The sequence below is a fragment of the Lontra canadensis genome, unplaced genomic scaffold, assembly GCF_010015895.1.
Source record: "Lontra canadensis isolate GAN:19392208 unplaced genomic scaffold, GSC_riverotter_1.0 scaffold46, whole genome shotgun sequence".
Lineage (NCBI taxonomy): Eukaryota > Metazoa > Chordata > Mammalia > Carnivora > Mustelidae > Lontra > Lontra canadensis.
The window spans coordinates 4,048,714-4,068,589 of NW_022631040.1; the positions used below are offsets into that span (position 1 = coordinate 4,048,714).

Below are 19,876 nucleotides of genomic sequence, written 5' to 3' on the forward strand. Positions count from 1 at the left end.
TAAGCCGAAGGCAGAGGCTTTAACCCACTGAGCCACCCAGGTACCCGATAAAATGTTTTAAAACTATCTATGACATGTATGCATTTAAAAAAGAGGAGGGGTCTCCTGGGTGACTTAGTCGCTGAAGCATCTATTGTTTTCAGCTCAGGTTATGATCTTTGGGTCAAGGGATCAAGCCCTGTGTCAGGCTCTGCACTTGGCAAGTCTGCTTGAAATTCTCTCTCCCTTTAACCTTCCCGTTTCATCCCCACCCCAGCCCCCAGCTCACAAGAGTACACTCTCTATCAAACAAACAAATAAAAATTTTAAAAAAGAAAACAGATAGAAAAGGTATCTAAGAAAAAGTGATCAAAGAGAGAGATATAGAGTAATAGTCTGCTTACCTATCATCATGAAATATTTTAGAGACCATCATGAAATATTTTATGTTACTCGACCTACCTAAAGGCTACACTTAAAGAGGTTTAGATCTTTTGGATCTTTGAACACTCCAGTTCCATGCCTTAGCCTGGTAAACAAAATAAATGTTTAACTTACTCTTAATTCTACTTAGAAGAGTCAAAAGTTCTATTTGTAAGCAAACCAAAAGATCTCTGCTGCAATTATTTAACAGTTAAAATTATCTAGATATAGCTCCTCCATTTCAAAATGAAAATCAGTGAATGTTACATGTTAAATGGCCAAATCATGAGATTGAAGGGGTTGTGGTTCCTGAAACACTCATTGCAGGAAACAATCCTCGTCATCAGGAACACACACGTTATGACTGGGAAAGGTATACTTCTATTATGCATGGGAAATTTTATAATTGGAGTCTGCTACAGTGGCTCGTTTGTTACTATACCTAGTATAATTGGTGATTAATTTTTTAAAACTAAAATGTTAGATCTACCCTATAGATTCTCCTGTTTAGATAAATTCTTTATGCATGCCCAAATGGCAATTAAGAAATGTATTTTAATAGATAAAAATAACAGTAAACACATTCAAATAGATTTTATATCCTTTTCTAACACCTGAATTTTACCTTTTGAAATATTAAGTTTATTGAGGTAATTCTGTCTGGGAGATTTGTCTAAAAGCCTATAAAATATGACAAAATTAATATTTAAACAAGTCCATGTCCCCTGGCTCCTAAATAGGAACCAAGAGAAATGTTAGTCTTGAGGCTAATGCTCTCATTTATGATTGATGTTCTTTTTGAGAAAAATAAAATAAAGTAACTCTTGCTAGGCTTGTATGCTTTCCTGTTCCTTTAAGATTAATTTATACACAATGCCTGTCAGTTTGAAAGACTGATTCTTTATAAAGGTAATTAACAGAAGGAATTTTTAAACAAGAACTATATTTTAATTGCTTTTGTGTTTTTGTTTACTTTTTAGTCTGGAGATGAAAAACTCAAATGTTAGATAATAAATGTGTTTTACTAGCATCTAATTCTCAGATGAATTCAGAGAAAGAGATTGATGTTAATACCTTCCTCTGAAGATTAATTGTTTCGGGATAGATGGATGAGTATTTTCAAAATCTCTTCCTTACTTCCCTGCTGCCATTTATGATTGCACTAAATTCACATTAGGTTTTGTTACATGCTTGAAGATATCATTTATTAATCAAAGCCTCAAGAAAAACAGGGCTGAAGAAGTTTACTTGCTTAAAACTAAATGTACTTATTTCTTTTTTCCTATACTAGCCAGGTCTACATTTACATTGTAGCCAGTATCCAATATTTGGGCAAGTGTTACTGACATTTAAATTACAAGCCACAATTATGTCATTCTTATTTTTGAAGTCAGTGACCTATTTGAATGCTTTTGAGGATGACTCCAGAGCATAGTGCTGCCTTTAACTAGAAAAACATTGCATTTTTCATATTTCTCAAGCCAGCATTCACTTTCATTTGGATGTATTAAAACTATTATTTACGAGTTTTTATTTTAATGTTAAATAATTATAATAGTTATAGATAATAATACTTTATAAGTATTCATAGATCCTATATTGTATAACACAATTGTATTTTCCATTAAGTGGAATTGCATGAGAAATTGTCATCATCAGTGACACTTGACTATATATTAAATTAGTCCATATATTATATGGTAATATATTATATGGTCTGATATCAGACCGTATATTAAATTTCAGATATGAAAAATTGATTACTAACAATTATTATACTAAAGTAATTTCTTTTATTAATATGTAATAATCAATCAATAAATAATTATTGGATTTGGTTGGTACAAAAGAGATTCATAAATTTAAAGTTAGTATATAATTATATTTTAATTATATAGATATATAATATATTGGTAAGCAGTCAAAATGGCTATGATGACTTAATTATTATTAAAACTTTATTATGATTTGAATTTTAGAGTCTGAAAAAAACTACTACTTTACATGATGTGTAATATAAAATGATACACTAGAAGCAACCTGCTAATTATATTATTTTTAACATTAGTAATACTAGTTATTTCTTCTGAAAGTTAATTCTATAAGGACTTTTAAACATCTTAACTTTTTTAAAAAAGATTTTATTTATTTATTTGAGAGAGAGAGTGCTAGAGAGAGAGAGAGAGAGCATGAGCAGGGGAAGGGGCAGAGGGAGAGGGAGAAGCAGACTTCCCACTGAGCAGGGCGCCTGATGGGAGATCCATCCCATGACCCTGGGATCATACGTGACCCATGCCGAAGGCAGGTGCTTAACGGACTGAGCCACACGGGTGCCCTAAACATCTTAACTTTAAGTGAAATTATATAATAACAAAAATGAACTTAAATTGATATGTACTATACATTACATAAAATCATTTCTAAAATTGTGTTTATTTGTGGAAGGTTCAGGGATGACTGATAAGGATAAGTGACATCCCAAAGGATTCTTTTTGAATCTATATAGAAAGGTAAAAAATTTGTAGTTTTTGATGACTCCTTCTTTGTTCTATGAATTTTATAGGTTCTGTCTCATAACTATATTTTGTCTATCACCTTTCACTTAATACAGCAATTAACTCATCTCTCACTTCCATGTCTGTTTCCACATAGGAGCTACAGTGACTTTACCAAAAAAAAAAAAAAAAAGGTAAAAAACCATTATAAACCTTCTCATGGTATTTCAGATCCATGCCAAATTCCTGACAGCTTCAGCCCTGCATGGCTAGACTCTGATTACTTTTTTTTTTTTTTGACCCTGATTACTTTTTAAATTTAATTTTTATATCATGCATCCCTCAGCGACTATCAGCTTTGTAAAATTTCTACAATACTCCAAGATATTTACTACCTTTGAGTCTTTGCACATGATCTTTCCTCTCTCTGTAATCTTTTGTGCCATGCTCTTCTCAGGCCTGGTTTCTCATCCATCAAGTTAGCATAAATAATACTTTTTCAAAGGGACCTGCCTTGACCACTCAAATTAAGTCTCTCCGGTTATTCTCTGTCTTAGCAGTCCTGTTTCTTTTATAACCTTTGACTTTTTAGAATGTTTCTTTATACAGTATCTTTTTGTGGGATTAATTTTAAGTTTTATGATGGCAGACTGCCAGCTTCGTTTGACTACATATGCAGCACCACACAGTATTTTTGGTACACAGTTGGTGTACCAAACTCAATATATACTTCCTAACAAATGAATAAATGATCAAGTAAACGAATAGGCCATTTACTTGAAAATATTAAGTAAGGTAAGAGAAATAATGGCTGTAAATTTTCTTCAGAAATCTCATGCTTTGTCTATAGGAAGGGCTCTAAGTTATCTGTCTGGAGCTTACATGGTGGTTACATTCACAATTTTATTCCTACTTATGTTGCCTTAAATAGGAGTGGCCCAAAGCCTTTCTTTGTTAGGAACAATTTAGAACTAGGACTGATAGCTCAGCTTTAGAGAATATATAGTAATAATAGAAACTTAAAGCCACTGTGAATCTGTTCATTTTTTAACCAATGACAACCAAAATAGTCTTCAAAAATATTTTTCTCTGCCCATTTATAGCCATATAAATAGTCAAATGAAGAGTATTAGAAATGGATATTTATTTAGTCTAAAGAATATGGTTATGGTGTGCTCTCTTATACAGAGGATGATTTTTTCCATTTCCTGAAATCATGTTAAAAGTTTAATTTCTTAATGCATTTGGATTTCCATTACTAAGGAAGTTTTTATTATGAATTATCTAACTAATCTTTTTTATTCTAATTTAAATTTTTTCTGATGAAAAAGAAAGGTAAGAAAAAATTCAATTAAAACAGTAAGTGTTGAGGCGCCTGAGTGGCTCAGTGGGTTAAAGCCTCTGCCTTCAGCTCAGGTCATGATCCCAGGGTCCTGGGATGGAGCCCCGCTTCGGGCTCTCTGCTCAGCGGGGAGCCTGCTTCCTCCTCTCTCTCTGCTTCTCTGCCTACTTGTGATCTCTGTGTGTCAAATAAATAAATAAAATCTTTTTAAAAAATTTAAAAAAAACAGTAAGTGTTAACTTTTGGGAAAAAATGTATCTTACAACATTCACAAAGTATTGATTAAAAAAAGAGAAACCCCTAGTTTCCCAGCCTCTATTCCAGAAGGTAACCAAGTTCTTTTTCCTGTTTTGGAGATATAAGCATATTCAAGGATCATTATTACTTTGTTGATAATGTATGAATGACCAGTGGGTGTAGGTTTCAGAAATATGGAAAGCGGGGTTTCTGAAATATGATCATGTAGTCCATTTATTTGATAAATGTATAAAGGATACTTAAAGTATTTTTTCTTGAGATGAAAACAGAAATAGAGATTCTATTAATGTTGATAAGCACATTCAATATGTATGCATCACCAACTTTCAGACAAATTATTTCTCTCACCCAAAGATGAAAAGGAAAAGAAGGAAGCAAACAAATAATTGAATTATCATTGTCACAGTTGCAATAAACCTAACACACACGTGTATAATTTTGTGAGAATATAAATAAGAATTGAGTGGGAAAAACATAAACACATATTCATACATACAAATGTTGAGTTTTATAATTAAGTGAATGATTATTTTTAGATGACAAATTAATAACATCCACCATGATGTTTTGTGGAGTGTCTCCAGGGTTAAGAGGTCACCCAACGAAAACTGGGATAATGAGACACGTTAGGGTAGAAGCAGCAGACATTCAATTAATGCCAGCGTGAAAAGTCAGAGGTTGAAATTAAGGAGTTTTAGGTAATGTACTTATATTTCCTTGTAAAGCCAATACACACAGTTAAGTTTAAAGCCTTTCAAAAGTAGTTGTATTTTGTCTAGTTAAGGAAGAATGATGAATCTATTTACTACAGGGTGTGTGTTATATTATTCCTAGTCATTATTATGTTTACTTTGATCATTATATTTTGTAATTGTTTCATCATACAAACTTCTTTTCAAAGTAGAATTAAAAATGTGTATGCTAAAAAAAAAAGTGTGTATGCTGATGAAATTATCCTAAAAGTCAAACATATGCCATGTATTTCTGGATTAATTTATTTTCCTCCTCTTTAAAAATCTAATGAGGGTAAGCAAAGAAATGTTCATAGTATATTCATGTAAAAATGCTGTTTATGAAAGATATAAGCAATTACAAATACCGTATATTTTTGATAAATAACAAGGATTCCTATTTGTGAGTGCTTATGCTTCTGTAGACTACATCCAGATTTTCCAATATTTTTTGGCATTTTGTCGTCATCTACAGCAGTGTGTAATCCACCAATCCTCTGAAGATACTACAAATAATTTATCTTAGAGATAATAGAAACATATTTTTGGATGCAAAGTACTTCTATTTTAGGTTACTATTTTGTTAAATTATATATAATTTATTCACTTGTATGAAATGCATCAGTTAATCATACAAAAACAAACTTCACTATTTTTTTTTTTTTTGAGAGGAAGGTGGGGAGGGGCAAAGGGTGAGGGAGAGAGAGCATCTTATGTAGGCTCCACGCCCAGTGTAGAGCCCACTGCAGGGCTCTATGTCATAACTCTGAGATCATGACCTGAGCCAAAATTGAGTCAGGCACTTAACTGACTGAGCCACCTGGGTGCCCCACAAACTTCAACTTTTTCCACTTAATGACAATGATGTGTGATAATTAAATGTTTGAACAAGAAAATCCTAATTTGTTGATAATAAATTTTTAATGTATTTTTTAAAAATTTTATTTCCAGTATAGTTAACATACAGTGTTATATTAATTTCAGGTGTACAACATAACGAATTAATAATTCTAGGCATTACTCAGTGCTTATCATGATAAATGTATTCTTTAAAAAAAAAGATTTTATTTATTTGACAGAGAAAGAGCATTAGTGGGGGTGGTGGGGGAGGACCAAGGGGAAAGGCAGAAGCAGACTCCCTGCTGAGCAGGGACCCAATGCAGGACTCAATCCCAGGACCCCGGGATCATGACCTGAACTGAAGGCAGATGCATAACAGACTGAGCCAGGCAGGCGCCCAATAAATGTGACCCCCTTCACCTATTTAATGCATCCTGCCACCCACCTCCCCTCTGGTAACCATCAGCTTGTTCTCTATAATTAAGAGTCTCTTTTTTCTTTTGTTTCTTAAGTTCTACATATAAGTGAAATCATACAGTATTTGTCTTTCTCTGACTTATTTCACTTAGCATTATACCTTCTAGATCCAGCCATGTTGTTGTAAATGGCAAGATTTCATTCTTTTTTATACCTGAGTAATATGCCATTGTGTGTGTGTGTGTGTGTGTGTGTGTGTATGCCACTTCTTTATTTATTCACCTAGCAATGAACACTTGGGCAGCTTCCAAAATTTGGCTATTGTGAATAACACTGCAGTAAACAAAGAGGTCCATATATTTTTTTGCATTAGTGTTTTCATATTTTTGGATACCCTCTTGTGGAATTATTTGGTCATATGGTAGTTTTACTTTTAATTTTTTTAATCTATTTTTTTATTTAAATTCAGTTCATTAATATATAATGTATTATTGGTTTCAGAGGTAGAGGTCAGTGATTCATCAGACCTATATAATATTCAGTGCTTATTACATCATGTGCCCGCCTTACTGTGTATCCCACAGTTACCCCATCCTCCCGCCCACCCCCAACAACCCTCAGTTTGTTTCCTATGATTAAGAATATCTTACGGTTTGTCTCCCTTTCTGGTTTTGTCTTGTTTCATTTTTTCCTTTCTTCCCCTATGATCCTCTGGCTTGTTTCTTATATTTTATATATCAGTGAGATCATATGATACTTGTCTTTTTTAATTGACTTATTTCACTTAGGATAATACCCTATATCGTTGCAAATGACAAGATTCTATTTTTAATTTTTTGAGGAACCTTCATACTACTTTCCAGAATGGCTGCACAAGTTTGCATTTCCACCAATGGTGCACAGATGTTCCTTTTTTACCACATCCTTGCCAATACTTGTTTCTTATGTTTTTGATTTTAGTCATGCTGACAGGTATGAGATGATATTTCATTGTTTTGATTTGCATTTCCCTGATGATGAGTGATGTTGAGCATCTTTTCATGTGTCTTTTGGCCATTTGTTTGTCTTCTTTGGAGAAATAACTGTTCATGTGTTCTTCTAATTATTTTTAAATTGGATTATTTGGTTTTTGGTGTTGAGTTTTGTGTATTCTTTATATATTTTGAATACTAACTTTTTTTTTAAGATTTAATTTATTTATTTATTTGAGAGAGAGAGTGAGAGAGCATGAGAGGGGAGAAGGTCAGTGGGAGAAGCAGACTCCCCATGGAGCCGGGAGTCCGATGTGGGACTCGATCCCAGGACTGCGGGATCATGACCTGAGCTGAATGCAGTCGCCCAACCAACTGAGCCACCCAGACGCCCCAGATACTAACTCTTTATCAGATATGTCATTTGCAAATATCTTCTCCCATTTCATAGGTTGTCTTTTAGTTTTGTTGATTGTTTCCTTTGCTGTGCAGAAGCTCTTTATTTTGATGTAGTCCTGATAGTTTATTTTTACTTTTATTGCCCTTGACTCAGGAAACATATTGAGAAAATGTCGCTACAGCTGATGTCAGAAAAGTTTCTGCCTCTGCTCTCTTCAAGGATTTTTTGTTTTCAGGTCTCACATTTAGTACCTTAATCCATTTTGAATTTATTTTTGTGTATGGTGTGAGAATGTGGTCTAGTTTCATACTTTGGCATGTCGACGTCCAGCTTTCTCAACACCAATTGTTGAAAAGACTTTTTTTCTGTTTAATGTTTTTCTTCCTTTGTTTGATATTAGCTGACCATATGATTGTGGGTCCATTTCTGCTCTCATCTTTATTATTTTCTTCTTTCCGTTGGTTTTTGGTTTTGCTTGTTATTTTTTTAAAATTATTATTCTACCTCCCTTAGGTATAGGGTTAGGTTGTTTATTTGAGATTTTCTTGCTTCTTGAGATAGGTTTGTATTGCTATAAAATTCCCTCTTAGAACAGTGTTTGCTGTATCCCAAAGATTTTGGACCATTGTGTTTTCAATTTCATATGTCTTCATATATTTTTTAAATTTCCTCTTTGATTTCTTGGTTGGCCCATTCATTGTTTAGTAACATGTTTTTAATATCCATGTATTTGTGTTCTTTCTAGATTTCTTCTTAGGGTTGATTTCTAGTTTCATAGCACTGTGGTTGGAAAAGATGCGTGGAATGACCTCAGTCCTTTTTTAACTTGATGAGGCTTGTTCTGTAGCCTAATTATGTGATCTGTTCTGGAGAGTGCCCTATGTGTATTTGAAAAGAATGTGTATTCTGCTTTTTAGGATGGTATGTGCTGAATATATCTGTTCGATCCATCTGGTCCTATGTGCCACTGTTTCCTTATTGACTTTCTGTTTATGTGATCTATCAATTGATGGGAATGGAGTGCTAATGTCTCCTACTATAATTATATACTATCAATTACTTCTCTTATATTTCTTATTAGTTGCTTTCTGTATTTGGGTGATCCCATATTCAGTGCATAAATATTCACAATTGTTATATCTTCATGTTGGATTGTGCCCTTTATGATTATATAGTACCCTTCTTTGTCTATTGTTACAGGCTTTTTTAAAAAATTTATTTTATTCCATACAAGTATTGCTACCCCAGGTTTCTTTTCATTTCCGTTTGCGTGATAAATGCTTTTCCATGTCTTTGCTTTCAATCCGTATGTGTCTTTAGGTCTGAAATGAGCCTCTTATGAGTAGCATATAGATGGGTCTTGTATTTTTATCCATTTCATCATCCTATGTCTTTTGATTGGGATATTTAGTCCATTTACATTTAAGGTAATTATAGATAGGTATTTTAATTATTATTAACATATTAATATAATATTAACATATATATTATTAATATAATAGTGTTACTATATTATAAATATATTAATTATCAATAATTATTGGTAGGTATGTACTTATTGCCATTTTGTTACTTGTTTTATGGTTGTTTTTGTAGTTCTTTGTTCCTTTCTTCTCTTGTTCTCTTCTCTCATGGTTTACTGGTTTTATTCAGCGATATATGTGAATTCTTTTCTCTTTATTTGTTGCATATCTATTTGCTTACCAGATTTTGATTTGTTGTTACCATTAAGTTTGTATATAACATATTATGCATATAGAGTCTAGATAAAACAAATTTTAATTGACGATTGTGTCATGCTTGACTTAGGTACCAAAGGTATATTGAAAAGTAGAATAAAATTTTATTATGTTTGTTGGAGGAGGTCATTGAGGAGGCATGAGCGGCAGGTTGATACTGAGCTGGACCTGGGTAATCAGAGCTCCTCACCCCCACTCCTGTCCCTGGAATTTACATTCCACCCATCTTTCCCACATTAAGAGATGTTCCAAGGACAAAGCCTTGAGAGAGTAAGGTGTTGTTGAGACCACCTGGATAGTATACATCATTAAAACCACTTAGGACCTCTATATAAGCTTTTAAGATTCTGGCAGGCAGATATGGAGATCTGTTCTTCTTGCATTCAGCCAAGACAAGCCTCATATGTTAGTTTCCTAGTTGTGAACTAGAGGTGTTTTATAACATCAAGGACAGACTGAGGTCATTCTTAAATATTTGTAATTAGATTTTCATTTAAAATATCAAATGCTTTTGTTAATATTTTGTTCTGAGAAGATAGGACGTTCCAGTTTATTATGATATTTAAAATGCTGAATTGATTTTGATCATGATTGTTGACTCTAAAACATTTGTTTATTGTAGTATTAGTAAACATTGGACTTCTTTTTAAAATCAAATTTCAGTAGATAAAAGTATATCAAGGTTATCTGAAGGAGATATTGCAGATTTATTATTTTATTTTCCTCAGTGTATTATTATATTTCAATAATGGAGTTTCTTATGCTTCCTATTTTCAACAGTCATGATAATGAACAATAACTTTGAGAATAAATATAATTAAAAATTTTTTTCAAAACCCTGAAGTTCATCTTACAATCAGAAAAGCAAATGATCATAAGCATACATCTTAATAGATTTAAAAAAATCAAGCAAACCCATGTAGCTAGCATCTGGAGCAAGAAAAAGAGTATACCAAGAATATACAAACTGCTCTTGTCCCCCTTCCATTTACAGTTTTGCTAATGTTAAACCAACTTTGCTCTTCTAGAGTAAAGTCAATTTAGTGTGTGGTGTTTTATTGTCATTTTTGTATATGCTGCTGGATTCTGTTTCCTTAACTCTTGCCTAAAATTATTGCATCTTCTGTTCATAAGTGAGATTAGCTTTGATATTTCCTTTTCTCATACTTTTTTGGTTCAGTTCTTGGGTTAAGTTTTTTCTAGCTTCAAAACTAGTTAGGGAACAGATTTCCTTCTTCCAGCCTCCATAATTATTTGTATAAGAATAGGATTACATGTCCTCTCATTTTATTCTAATTTGCTAGCGAAGCATCTAGCTTAGATATTTTCATTCACTTCCCCCACCATTATATTGTATTGAACTTAAAATATATACAACAGCAATGTATATACAAACATAAACAGCCAATCTTCAGGTGAGAGTAACTGATACACAGTGAGTGGGAAATGGCTTGGATCAGAACTGCCTGAGGGGCTTGTTAAGTCATGGACTAAGAGGCCCCAAATGAAATTTTGAATCAAGATATATTCATGGAGGCTAAGTGCTTGCTCTTTTCACAAATTCCCCAGTGCCACTGGTAGAAGAACCAAGCATGAGAGCCATGGAGCAAGTGAGGTTAGTGTAAAAAACTACATGCATTTCTTAGCTTCACCTAACCCATGATCAATGTTGCTTTATATGTGTCTCTCCCCCAACCTCACCAAATTATTTTGAAATGAATATCAGAAATCATATTTTATTTTAAAGTATAACAGTATTTATCTCTAAAATGTGAGAATGCTATTTTCTTCATTGTTTTGTATTATGTAGAAATGTAGTTGATTGCTTTGTGTTCATGTAGTATTCTGTTGCCTTGCTGAGCTCGCTTATTAGTCCTAGGAGACTTTTTCTTTTTGGTACTTACTTGGGATGTTCTATGTAGATAATTATGTACACCCACGAAAGGAGTTTTATATCTTTCTGTGCACTCTTTATGCCTCTTACATCTTTTTTTTCCCCCCTTCGTTGTAGCTAGAACTTCAGTGCTATGGTGAATGAGTGGTGAGGAGAAGTCTTCCTTGTTTCTGGTATTAGGGGAAATGCTCTTTGTCTCTCACTATTAAGTGATATGTAAGCTTTAGGGCTGTTTTTTGTTTGTTTGGGGCAGATGTTCTGTATCAATTTGAGGTAATTCTTTTCTGTTCTTAACTTTCAGAGTATTTTTAACATGACTGCGTATTGGATTTTCTCAAATGCTTTTCTTTAGCCTGCTGGAATTGGATACTGTGTCATTTGCTAGTGATACTTCTTTGATGGATTTACTAATGTAAAGCTTGCATAGTGCTTTCTCTTGTTAGGATTTTGGGTTTTTTTTTTTTTTTGGATTCCATTTCCTTAAGGCCTGCTTAAAAATTATTGTATCTTGTGTTCATGAGTGAGAGAGACTGCTGTATTTCCTTTTCTCTCTCTCTTTCTGTCTTTCTTTCTTTTTTTTTTTTTTTTTCAGTTTCTGGGTTGGGATTTTTCTCTCTCTCATCAGAGACTACTTTTCTAGTCTCATAAACTGAATTAGGGCACAGATTCTCTTCTACAGGTCTGTGTAAGAATTTGAGTAGAATAGGGTGGTATGTCTGCTGATTTTTATTGTAATTTGCTAATGAACGTGTCTCCCGATTTTCCTGTAATTTGCTAGTGAACAGCTAGCCTAGACATTTTCCCCCCCTTGCATTGTGGATGACATACAAAAGCAATGTGTACTCAGCCAGTCTTCAGGTGAGCAGTTGACATGCAGTGATTTGGAAACATTAGTTTGGATCACAATCATCTAAAGGGCTCACTAAGTTCATGGACTAATGGCCTCACACACAGAGTGTTGATAAAAGTATGTGGGTTGGGGCCAAGTGTTTGTTCTTCTCACTCACAAGTTAGCAGTGCTGCTTCTGGTGTGAGAACCGTGCTCTGAGAGCCATGGAATAAGTGAGTTTAGTATTAAAAACTATAAGTTTTCCAACTTCAACTATTGTGAACCCATAACCAGTCTTGTTTTATGCAGCTTATTCTTAATGTGGGTTTGAACTGCATGGGTCCACTTAAAATGGAAATTCTTTCTGTACTGCAGATATGTTTTCTCTTATGATTTTCTTAATATTTTCTTTGGCTTTATTATAAGAACACAGTATATAATGCACGTACAAAATGCGTGTTAATTGTTTATATTATCAAGAAGGCTTCTAGTCAGCAGGGTATTAATAAAGGTTTTGGGGAGTCAAGTTCTATGTGGAGTTTTGACTGGGGAGAATCTGTGGACTCAACTGTATACCTCCTCACCAAATTATTTTGCAGTGGGTATCCTCACCAAATTATTTCGAAATGTGTATCCTCACCAAATTATTTTGAAACGTGTATCATCAGAAATTCTGTTGGTAAATATGTCCATATTTGCCTCAAGTATAAGGACCCTACTTTTCTTATTTATTGTAGTATATAAAAATGCAGGTTTTGGGGTGCCTGGGTGGCTCAGTGGGTTAAGCCTCTGCCTTCGGCTCAGGTTGTGATCTCAGGATCCTGGGATCGAGCCCCGCATCAGGCTCTCTGCTCAGCGGGGAGCCTGCTTCCTCCTCTCTCTCTCTCTGCCTGCCTCTCTGCCTACTTGTGGTCTCTGTCTGTCAAATAAATAAATAAAATCTTTAAAAAAAATGCAGGTTTTTGTGAGTGTGCAATTCCATTTTGTGACTTTGCTGAATTCATTCTAGGAGGCTTTTTGTTTTTGTCAATTATTTAGGATGTTCTACATCAGTAATCATGGACACCAGCAAAGGGTATTTCTTCCTGTCCACTCTGTAGGTCTTCCCTATTTTAGCTAGACTTTCCAGTAGTGTGGTGAAGGAGGGCCATCAGGGCACATTTTTGCTTTGTTTCCAATTCTAGAGGGGAAGGTTTCCATCTCTCACTATTGAGTGCTATGTTAGCTTTAGGGGTTTTTAGTAGACGCTCTTGATCAAGTTGAGGTAATTCTTCTCTACCTTTGAGAGTTTTTTCTTTCTTTTTTTAAAGTTGGTTTCATGCCATCTCTACCCTGGGATCAAGAGCTCAGCTGAGATCAAGAGTCAGATGCTTAACAAATTGAGCCACCCAGGTGCCGCTTTGAGAGTTTTTATGAGTGTTGGATTTTCTCAGATGCTTAACAAATTGAGCCACCCAGGTGCCCCATTGAGAGTTTTTATGAGTGTTGGATTTTCTCAAATGCTTTTCTTCAGTATATTAGAATTGTGGACTACTTTGACTTTTCAAATGTTAAATCACCCTTGTATAGTGTTTTTTGTCTTGTGTATTTTTATTATTTTGGTATCAGGATAAGACTAACCTCATAAAATAAGTTGAGTTCCACCCATGAACCTGCATATCTCTTGATTTTAATTCTTCAGCTAAACAAAATTCATTTTGTTTTACCTTTTTATTTTAGTACATTGTTTTAGCTATATCTTAAACTTTCTGAATTATTATGCCAAGTGTACAGAAATTAATAAATGATCATATATAACAACCTTGATAAAATTATTCATTTTTACTCATTTGATTTTTTTTCTATTTACATTTACAATATTTATGTGGATAATTTGTTTCTATCTGTATATAGACAAGTGCTCTGTTATATTTTAAATTTTATTTTATTTATTTATTTTTAAAAGATTTTATTTATTTATTTGACAGACAGGGATGACAGGTAGGCAGAAAGGCAAGCAGAGAGAGAGGAAGAGCAGCAGGCTCCTCGCTGAGCAGAGAGCCCGATGCGGGGCTCGATCCCAGGACCCTGAGATCATGACCCAAGCTGAAGGCAGAGGCTTAACCCACTGAGACACCCAGGTGTCCCGCTCTGTTATATTTTAGAGGGGTTTATTTTTCTGGCAAGGGTTCCATAATTAAAGTAGTAGACATTCAGTACTTCATCTTGACTGTAAAGGAAATACTTCTAATGTCTCCTCATCTAGAAAACTTTTTCAAAATAGATTTTGACAGCATACTTTTCCATGTAAATTGTGTGTATACTCCTGTTACTAAAGTATTTTTATAATCAATAAATCAGTTTAATCATTTTATTGCAACTGAGACAATCATTTTTTTTTCCTTCTGTTGTCATGTGGTAAATTTAGATTTTTCTAATATTAATGAATTCTTCAAAGAAATTAAGTATACAGATATACTTATCTTACTAAATCTTAGGAAATTTTGTATCTACTTTGATAGGTGAGATCAGCCTTTTCTTTTCTTTCCCTTGAAAGATTATTGTCTGGTTTTAGAGATCAGGGTATTTTAACTTCATAAAATGGGTTGCTATATGTTCCTTCTTTCTTGGTTATAATTCTTGATAGATTAGAATTCTTTATCAAATGGTTACATGGTTAAAATTATCTAGCTTTTCTCTTTATGAAAAATCTCAAATATTGAAACAAGTGAGTAACTTTTTTTGTTTCAGTTATTTTTTTCATTGTGAAACATATTATATAAAATTATCATAACCATTTTCAAGTTACAGTTCAGTGATTTCATGTATATTACAACCATCCATCCATAGTGAGTGATCCCTTCCTTATAGGGTGAAGTGTTCTTTCAGTTCATCAGATCATGTTTATTTTATCGTAAAGTTCAATTCTTGATTTTTTTTATGCCGTTTCTATCATTTAAAGGATATATTAATTTCTCCCACATTGTGTGTTCTTCTTAATCTCTACCTATGATTTTGTGTATTTGTTTATATACAGAGAAGTTAAGATGAGGTGAATGCATATCTAAAAATCCTAATTTTCCTCCTAAATTTGTGTTTTCAATATGTAATTGTTAGTAAGCCTTCCCCCTCACACTGCCCCCCCTTGAACTCTATTTGGGGGTAAATGGTTGCAATCTCTTTCTCACTTTAAATAATGAAATTGAATGAATTTCAATTTTTATTTCCTTTTTTTCCCCAGTCAAATATTAAGAATTTCTTCCATTTATATTTTTTTATATTTTAGAAATATTGCTCACGATGATTTTTATGTGCCTTTTTATCATTTATTCTCTTCTATTTTTGGTTTTGGTAAATAATTTTAGTCCTTTTTTCCCTGTCTAAAAATCTTCCGTGGACAAAAATTACATCTTTTATTTCTAGGTCTATCTTTACTCTCTTGCTGAACTATGTAAGGAATTTACAATCTTTTAACACTTACTTGTCATAAGTAATAACAGTCTTGTTCAGTATTTTAGTTCTAACTTGTTCTTACCTTACAAATTATCATTATTTTTATAACTGATACAATCTACATTAAACATCTACATGTTTAATTTTTTTTCACTATTCAACCTTCCATTACAGACATTTTAGGTGATTTTTTTCTTAAGTTCTTTAGAAATTTTTTGTAGTTTTATTATATAATTGATATCTATCAGTTATATTATGTATCATTAATACAATGTTATGATTTTGCATATGGTTGTATTAATCATACATTAATCATATGATTTTGCATAACATTGTATTAATGTATGCAACATACGATTATCAAAATATGAAGTTGGTAATTTGATTATTATCACAATATATGCATATAAGTTAACATTCATTTCACATGGTTAGAATATATATTTTTCTCATGACAGGAACTTTTTTTTTTTTTTTTTGGCTGGATACAGTATACTTTATTGATGGTACATGACAAGGTAGGGCTCCCCAAGCCCCTCCCCTTCTTCAGGGGGTCTGGGATGGAAATAGTGGAGGTTGGGAGATTCTCAGTGTTTTGGGGGGTAAGTTAGGGCAGGGATTCCCCAGCAGCTGAGGGCCTCTCTCCTCCTCTTGCTCTGGCTGGGGCTGGTGGTTCAGGGGGCTCTTACTCCTTGGAGGCCATGTGGACCATAAGGTCCACCACCCGGTTGCTGTAGCCAAATTCATTGTCATACCAGGAAATGAGCTTGACAAAGTGGTCATTGAGAGCAATGCCAGCCCCAGCATCGAAGGTAGAGGAGTGGGTGTCACTGTTGAAGTCGCAGGAGACAACCTGGTCCTCAGTGTATCCCAGGATGCCCTTAAGAGGGCCCTCTGATGCCTGCTTCACCACCTTCTTGATGTCATCGTATTTGGCAGCTTTCTCCAGGCGGCAGGTCAGATCCACAACAGACACGTTGGGGGTGGGGACACGGAAGGCCATGCCAGTGAGCTTCCCATTCAGCTCAGGGATGACCTTGCCTACAGCCTTGGCCGCACCAGTGGAAGCTGGGATGATGTTCTGGGCAGCCCCTCGGCCGTCACGCCACAGCTTCCCAGAGGGGCCGTCCACAGTCTTCTGGGTGGCAGTGATGGCATGGACGGTGGTCATGAGTCCCTCCACAATGCCGAAGTTGTCATGGATGACCTTGGCCAGAGGAGCCAAGCAGTTGGTGGTACAGGAAGCATTGCTGACAATCTTGAGGGAGTTGTCATACTTCTCATGGTTCACACCCATCACGAACATGGGGGCGTCAGCAGAAGGAGCGGAGATCATGACCCTCTTGGCCCCGCCCTTCAAGTGAGCCCCAGCCTTCTCCATGGTGGTGAAGACCCCAGTGGACTCCACAACATACTCAGCACCAGCATCGCCCCATTTGATGTTGGCGGGATCTCGCTCCTGGAATATGGAGATGGACTTCCCATTGATGACAAGCTTCCCGTTCTCAGCCTTGACTGTGCCGTGGAATTTACCGTGGGTAGAATCATACTGGAACATGTAGACCATGTAGTTGAGATCAATGAAAGGGTCATTGATGGCGACAATATCCACTTTACCAGAGTTAAAAGCAGCCCTGGTGACCAGGCGCCCAATACGGCCAAATCCGTTCACTCCGACCTTCACCATCGTGTCTCGGGCACGCGGCTGGCACTGCACCTGAAGATGCGGCTGTCTGTCGAACGGGGAAGAGTAGAGAGCCAGGAACTTTTAAGATATATTCTCAACAACTTTCCAATATAAAATACGGTATTTCTAACTATAGTCACCATAATTGTTTTTAAAGTCAATAATGTGGTCTAATATGGTAGTTTCTAGCCATATGTAACTCTTTAACACTCGAGATGTTGTTACTGTGACTGAAGAAATTTCTTTTAACTAATCTAAGTTATTAGTGGCTACTATTTTGGACAGTGCCAGTCCTGTTTTAGTATTTTAATATTTTAATAAAATATGCTAATATACAACAAAATGTCCAAACCTTTACGGTCAAAACTATATTCCAAATTTTATTAACATTTTACTGTATTTGCATATCCAACTCTTTGTGTATTAATCCCCTAATATTCATGGATATCAAAAGAATGTGCAGATATAACTACATTTCGTCATACTCTGTTTAAAATTATCATCACAAGGCTATTGTCTCCAATTTCCTAATGTGCCACATAGTCTTATATATGACACTTCAGAAACAAATTACACAGAGACTTTTCTGAATCTAACTGCTGTTGGTATTATGAGTATTATTTTTCTTGAGCCAAAGATTTTCATCACTGTTTTTTTTTTTTTTTTTTTTTTTTTTTTTTTTTTAAGATTTTATTTATTTAGGGGCGCCTGGGTGGCTCAGTGGGTTAAGCCGCTGCCTTCGGCTCGGGTCATGATCTCAGGGTCCTGGGATCGAGTCCCGCATTGGGCTCTCTGCTCAGCAGGGAGCCTGCTTCCCTTCCTCTCTCTCTGCCTGCCTCTCTGCCTACTTGTGATCTCTCTCTGTCAAATAAATAAATAAAATCTTTAAAAAAAAAAAAAAAAAGATTTTATTTATTTATTTGACAGACAGAGATCACAAGTAGGCAGAGAGGCAGGCAGAGAGAGAGAGGAGACAGCAGGCTCCCTGCAGAGCAGAGAGCCCGATGTGGTGACCTGAGCCGAAGGCAGAGGCTTTAACCCACTGAGCCACCCAGGTGCCCCCATCACTATATTTCTAAGCATTTCCTAAACTAAGAAGTATCCTCTTTAGAGATGGGGTTACTGTCTTGATAGAGATGACCTTACTGTTCCTTGAGAAATGCATAAAACTCAGATGAATCTTGTGTCACCACATTGGACTCATGAATTGCTTTTAGAAATTCATAACTTTCAAGTGAGGGTGGTTTCTTCTATGTTGAAGTGAAGACTTGTAGGTAATCTTTTATAAACGCTTGTCATTTTTTGGTTGAACTGGTCCTATGTCTTGCACTTGCACTAAGATTAGAGCTAACTTCCTTCAATATTTCCATTACCTGCCAAATAATTTTTTTTCTTGCTGGGGACATAATTATTGCTGATATTTAAATAAAATCATATTTTGTATTTCTGTGATAGCTTTTGTTGTGTACATAAAACATTAAAGTCATGCAAATGAGGTATAATATTTGATTATGTTTTAAATCTTCATTCTTTCACAGTTTTGGTATATGAAAATATTTCAAAGTAGTTAACTGTTATAATAAACCTTTATCCACTAATAGGAGTGTTAAAGTTACTTATTTTTGCTTCTCTATTTGTAAATTCTGCCCATTTGTTTTTTATTTCAGAGTTAATTGTTTATATTCATTTGAAAGTGACTTTCATCTATTAAGGTAGCATTTACAAGTTTTGGAAAATCTATTTCCAATACAAGCTATTAGGTATTCCTAGAAGAATCTATTCCATTAGGAAAAGTTTTTTAGATAGTTCTATCTAATTCTCTGGGAAGTCAACAAAAACATGTTAGGAACCTAATACTGACATTGTTTATCACAGGCCACCAACTTGAGAACCCTAGGATTAGTAACTTTCCTCAAAGTCTTAAATGTTTAATATGCAGAGTGCAATGCTACTTCTATGGAAGTTTATTCTTTTACATAATCACATGACTATGTGTATTGTAGTATTATAATTTTGGATTTAAAACATTAACTTCTCAGTAATTACAAACTCAAAGGAATTTCCAAAAATACAAATTTCTGCCTATTTTTTTACCTTAATGACGAGATCTTGCAGAGATATAGTGCAATTTCAAAATTTTTTTAGCCAGTATTCCTTCAAATATATATTTTTAAGACTTGCACTCTTCACCCCTCCTGAGACTCTTAGAATGCATAAGTTAGATTTTTACTGTTGTGACAAATTGCCGAATTCATTGTTTTTGCTACCCAGTCTGAACAGAAAATTGAGTAACATCTACCAGTTTGTCTTGAAATTGGCCAATTCTTCCCTCTGTCCTCTCCAAACTACGTTTGAGCCTATCCAATGAAGTGTTGTTTTTTGCTTGTTTTTTTAAAGACATTTATTTTGTGTGTGTGTGAGAGAGAGAAAGAGAATGCA

At 34.6% G+C, this 19,876-nt stretch overlaps 1 protein-coding gene across 1 annotated transcript; it reads right to left on the reverse strand.

Moving 5' to 3' along the window:
* Window positions 1-16,212: 16,212 nt before the first annotated feature.
* Window positions 16,213-17,503, reverse strand: LOC116876636 (glyceraldehyde-3-phosphate dehydrogenase-like). Its single transcript, XM_032872907.1, has one exon. The coding sequence runs from the start codon at window positions 17,435-17,437 to the stop codon at window positions 16,436-16,438; it is 1,002 nt and encodes a 333-aa protein (XP_032728798.1). The 5' UTR covers window positions 17,438-17,503; the 3' UTR covers window positions 16,213-16,435.
* Between the last annotated feature and the right edge of the window lie 2,373 nt (window positions 17,504-19,876).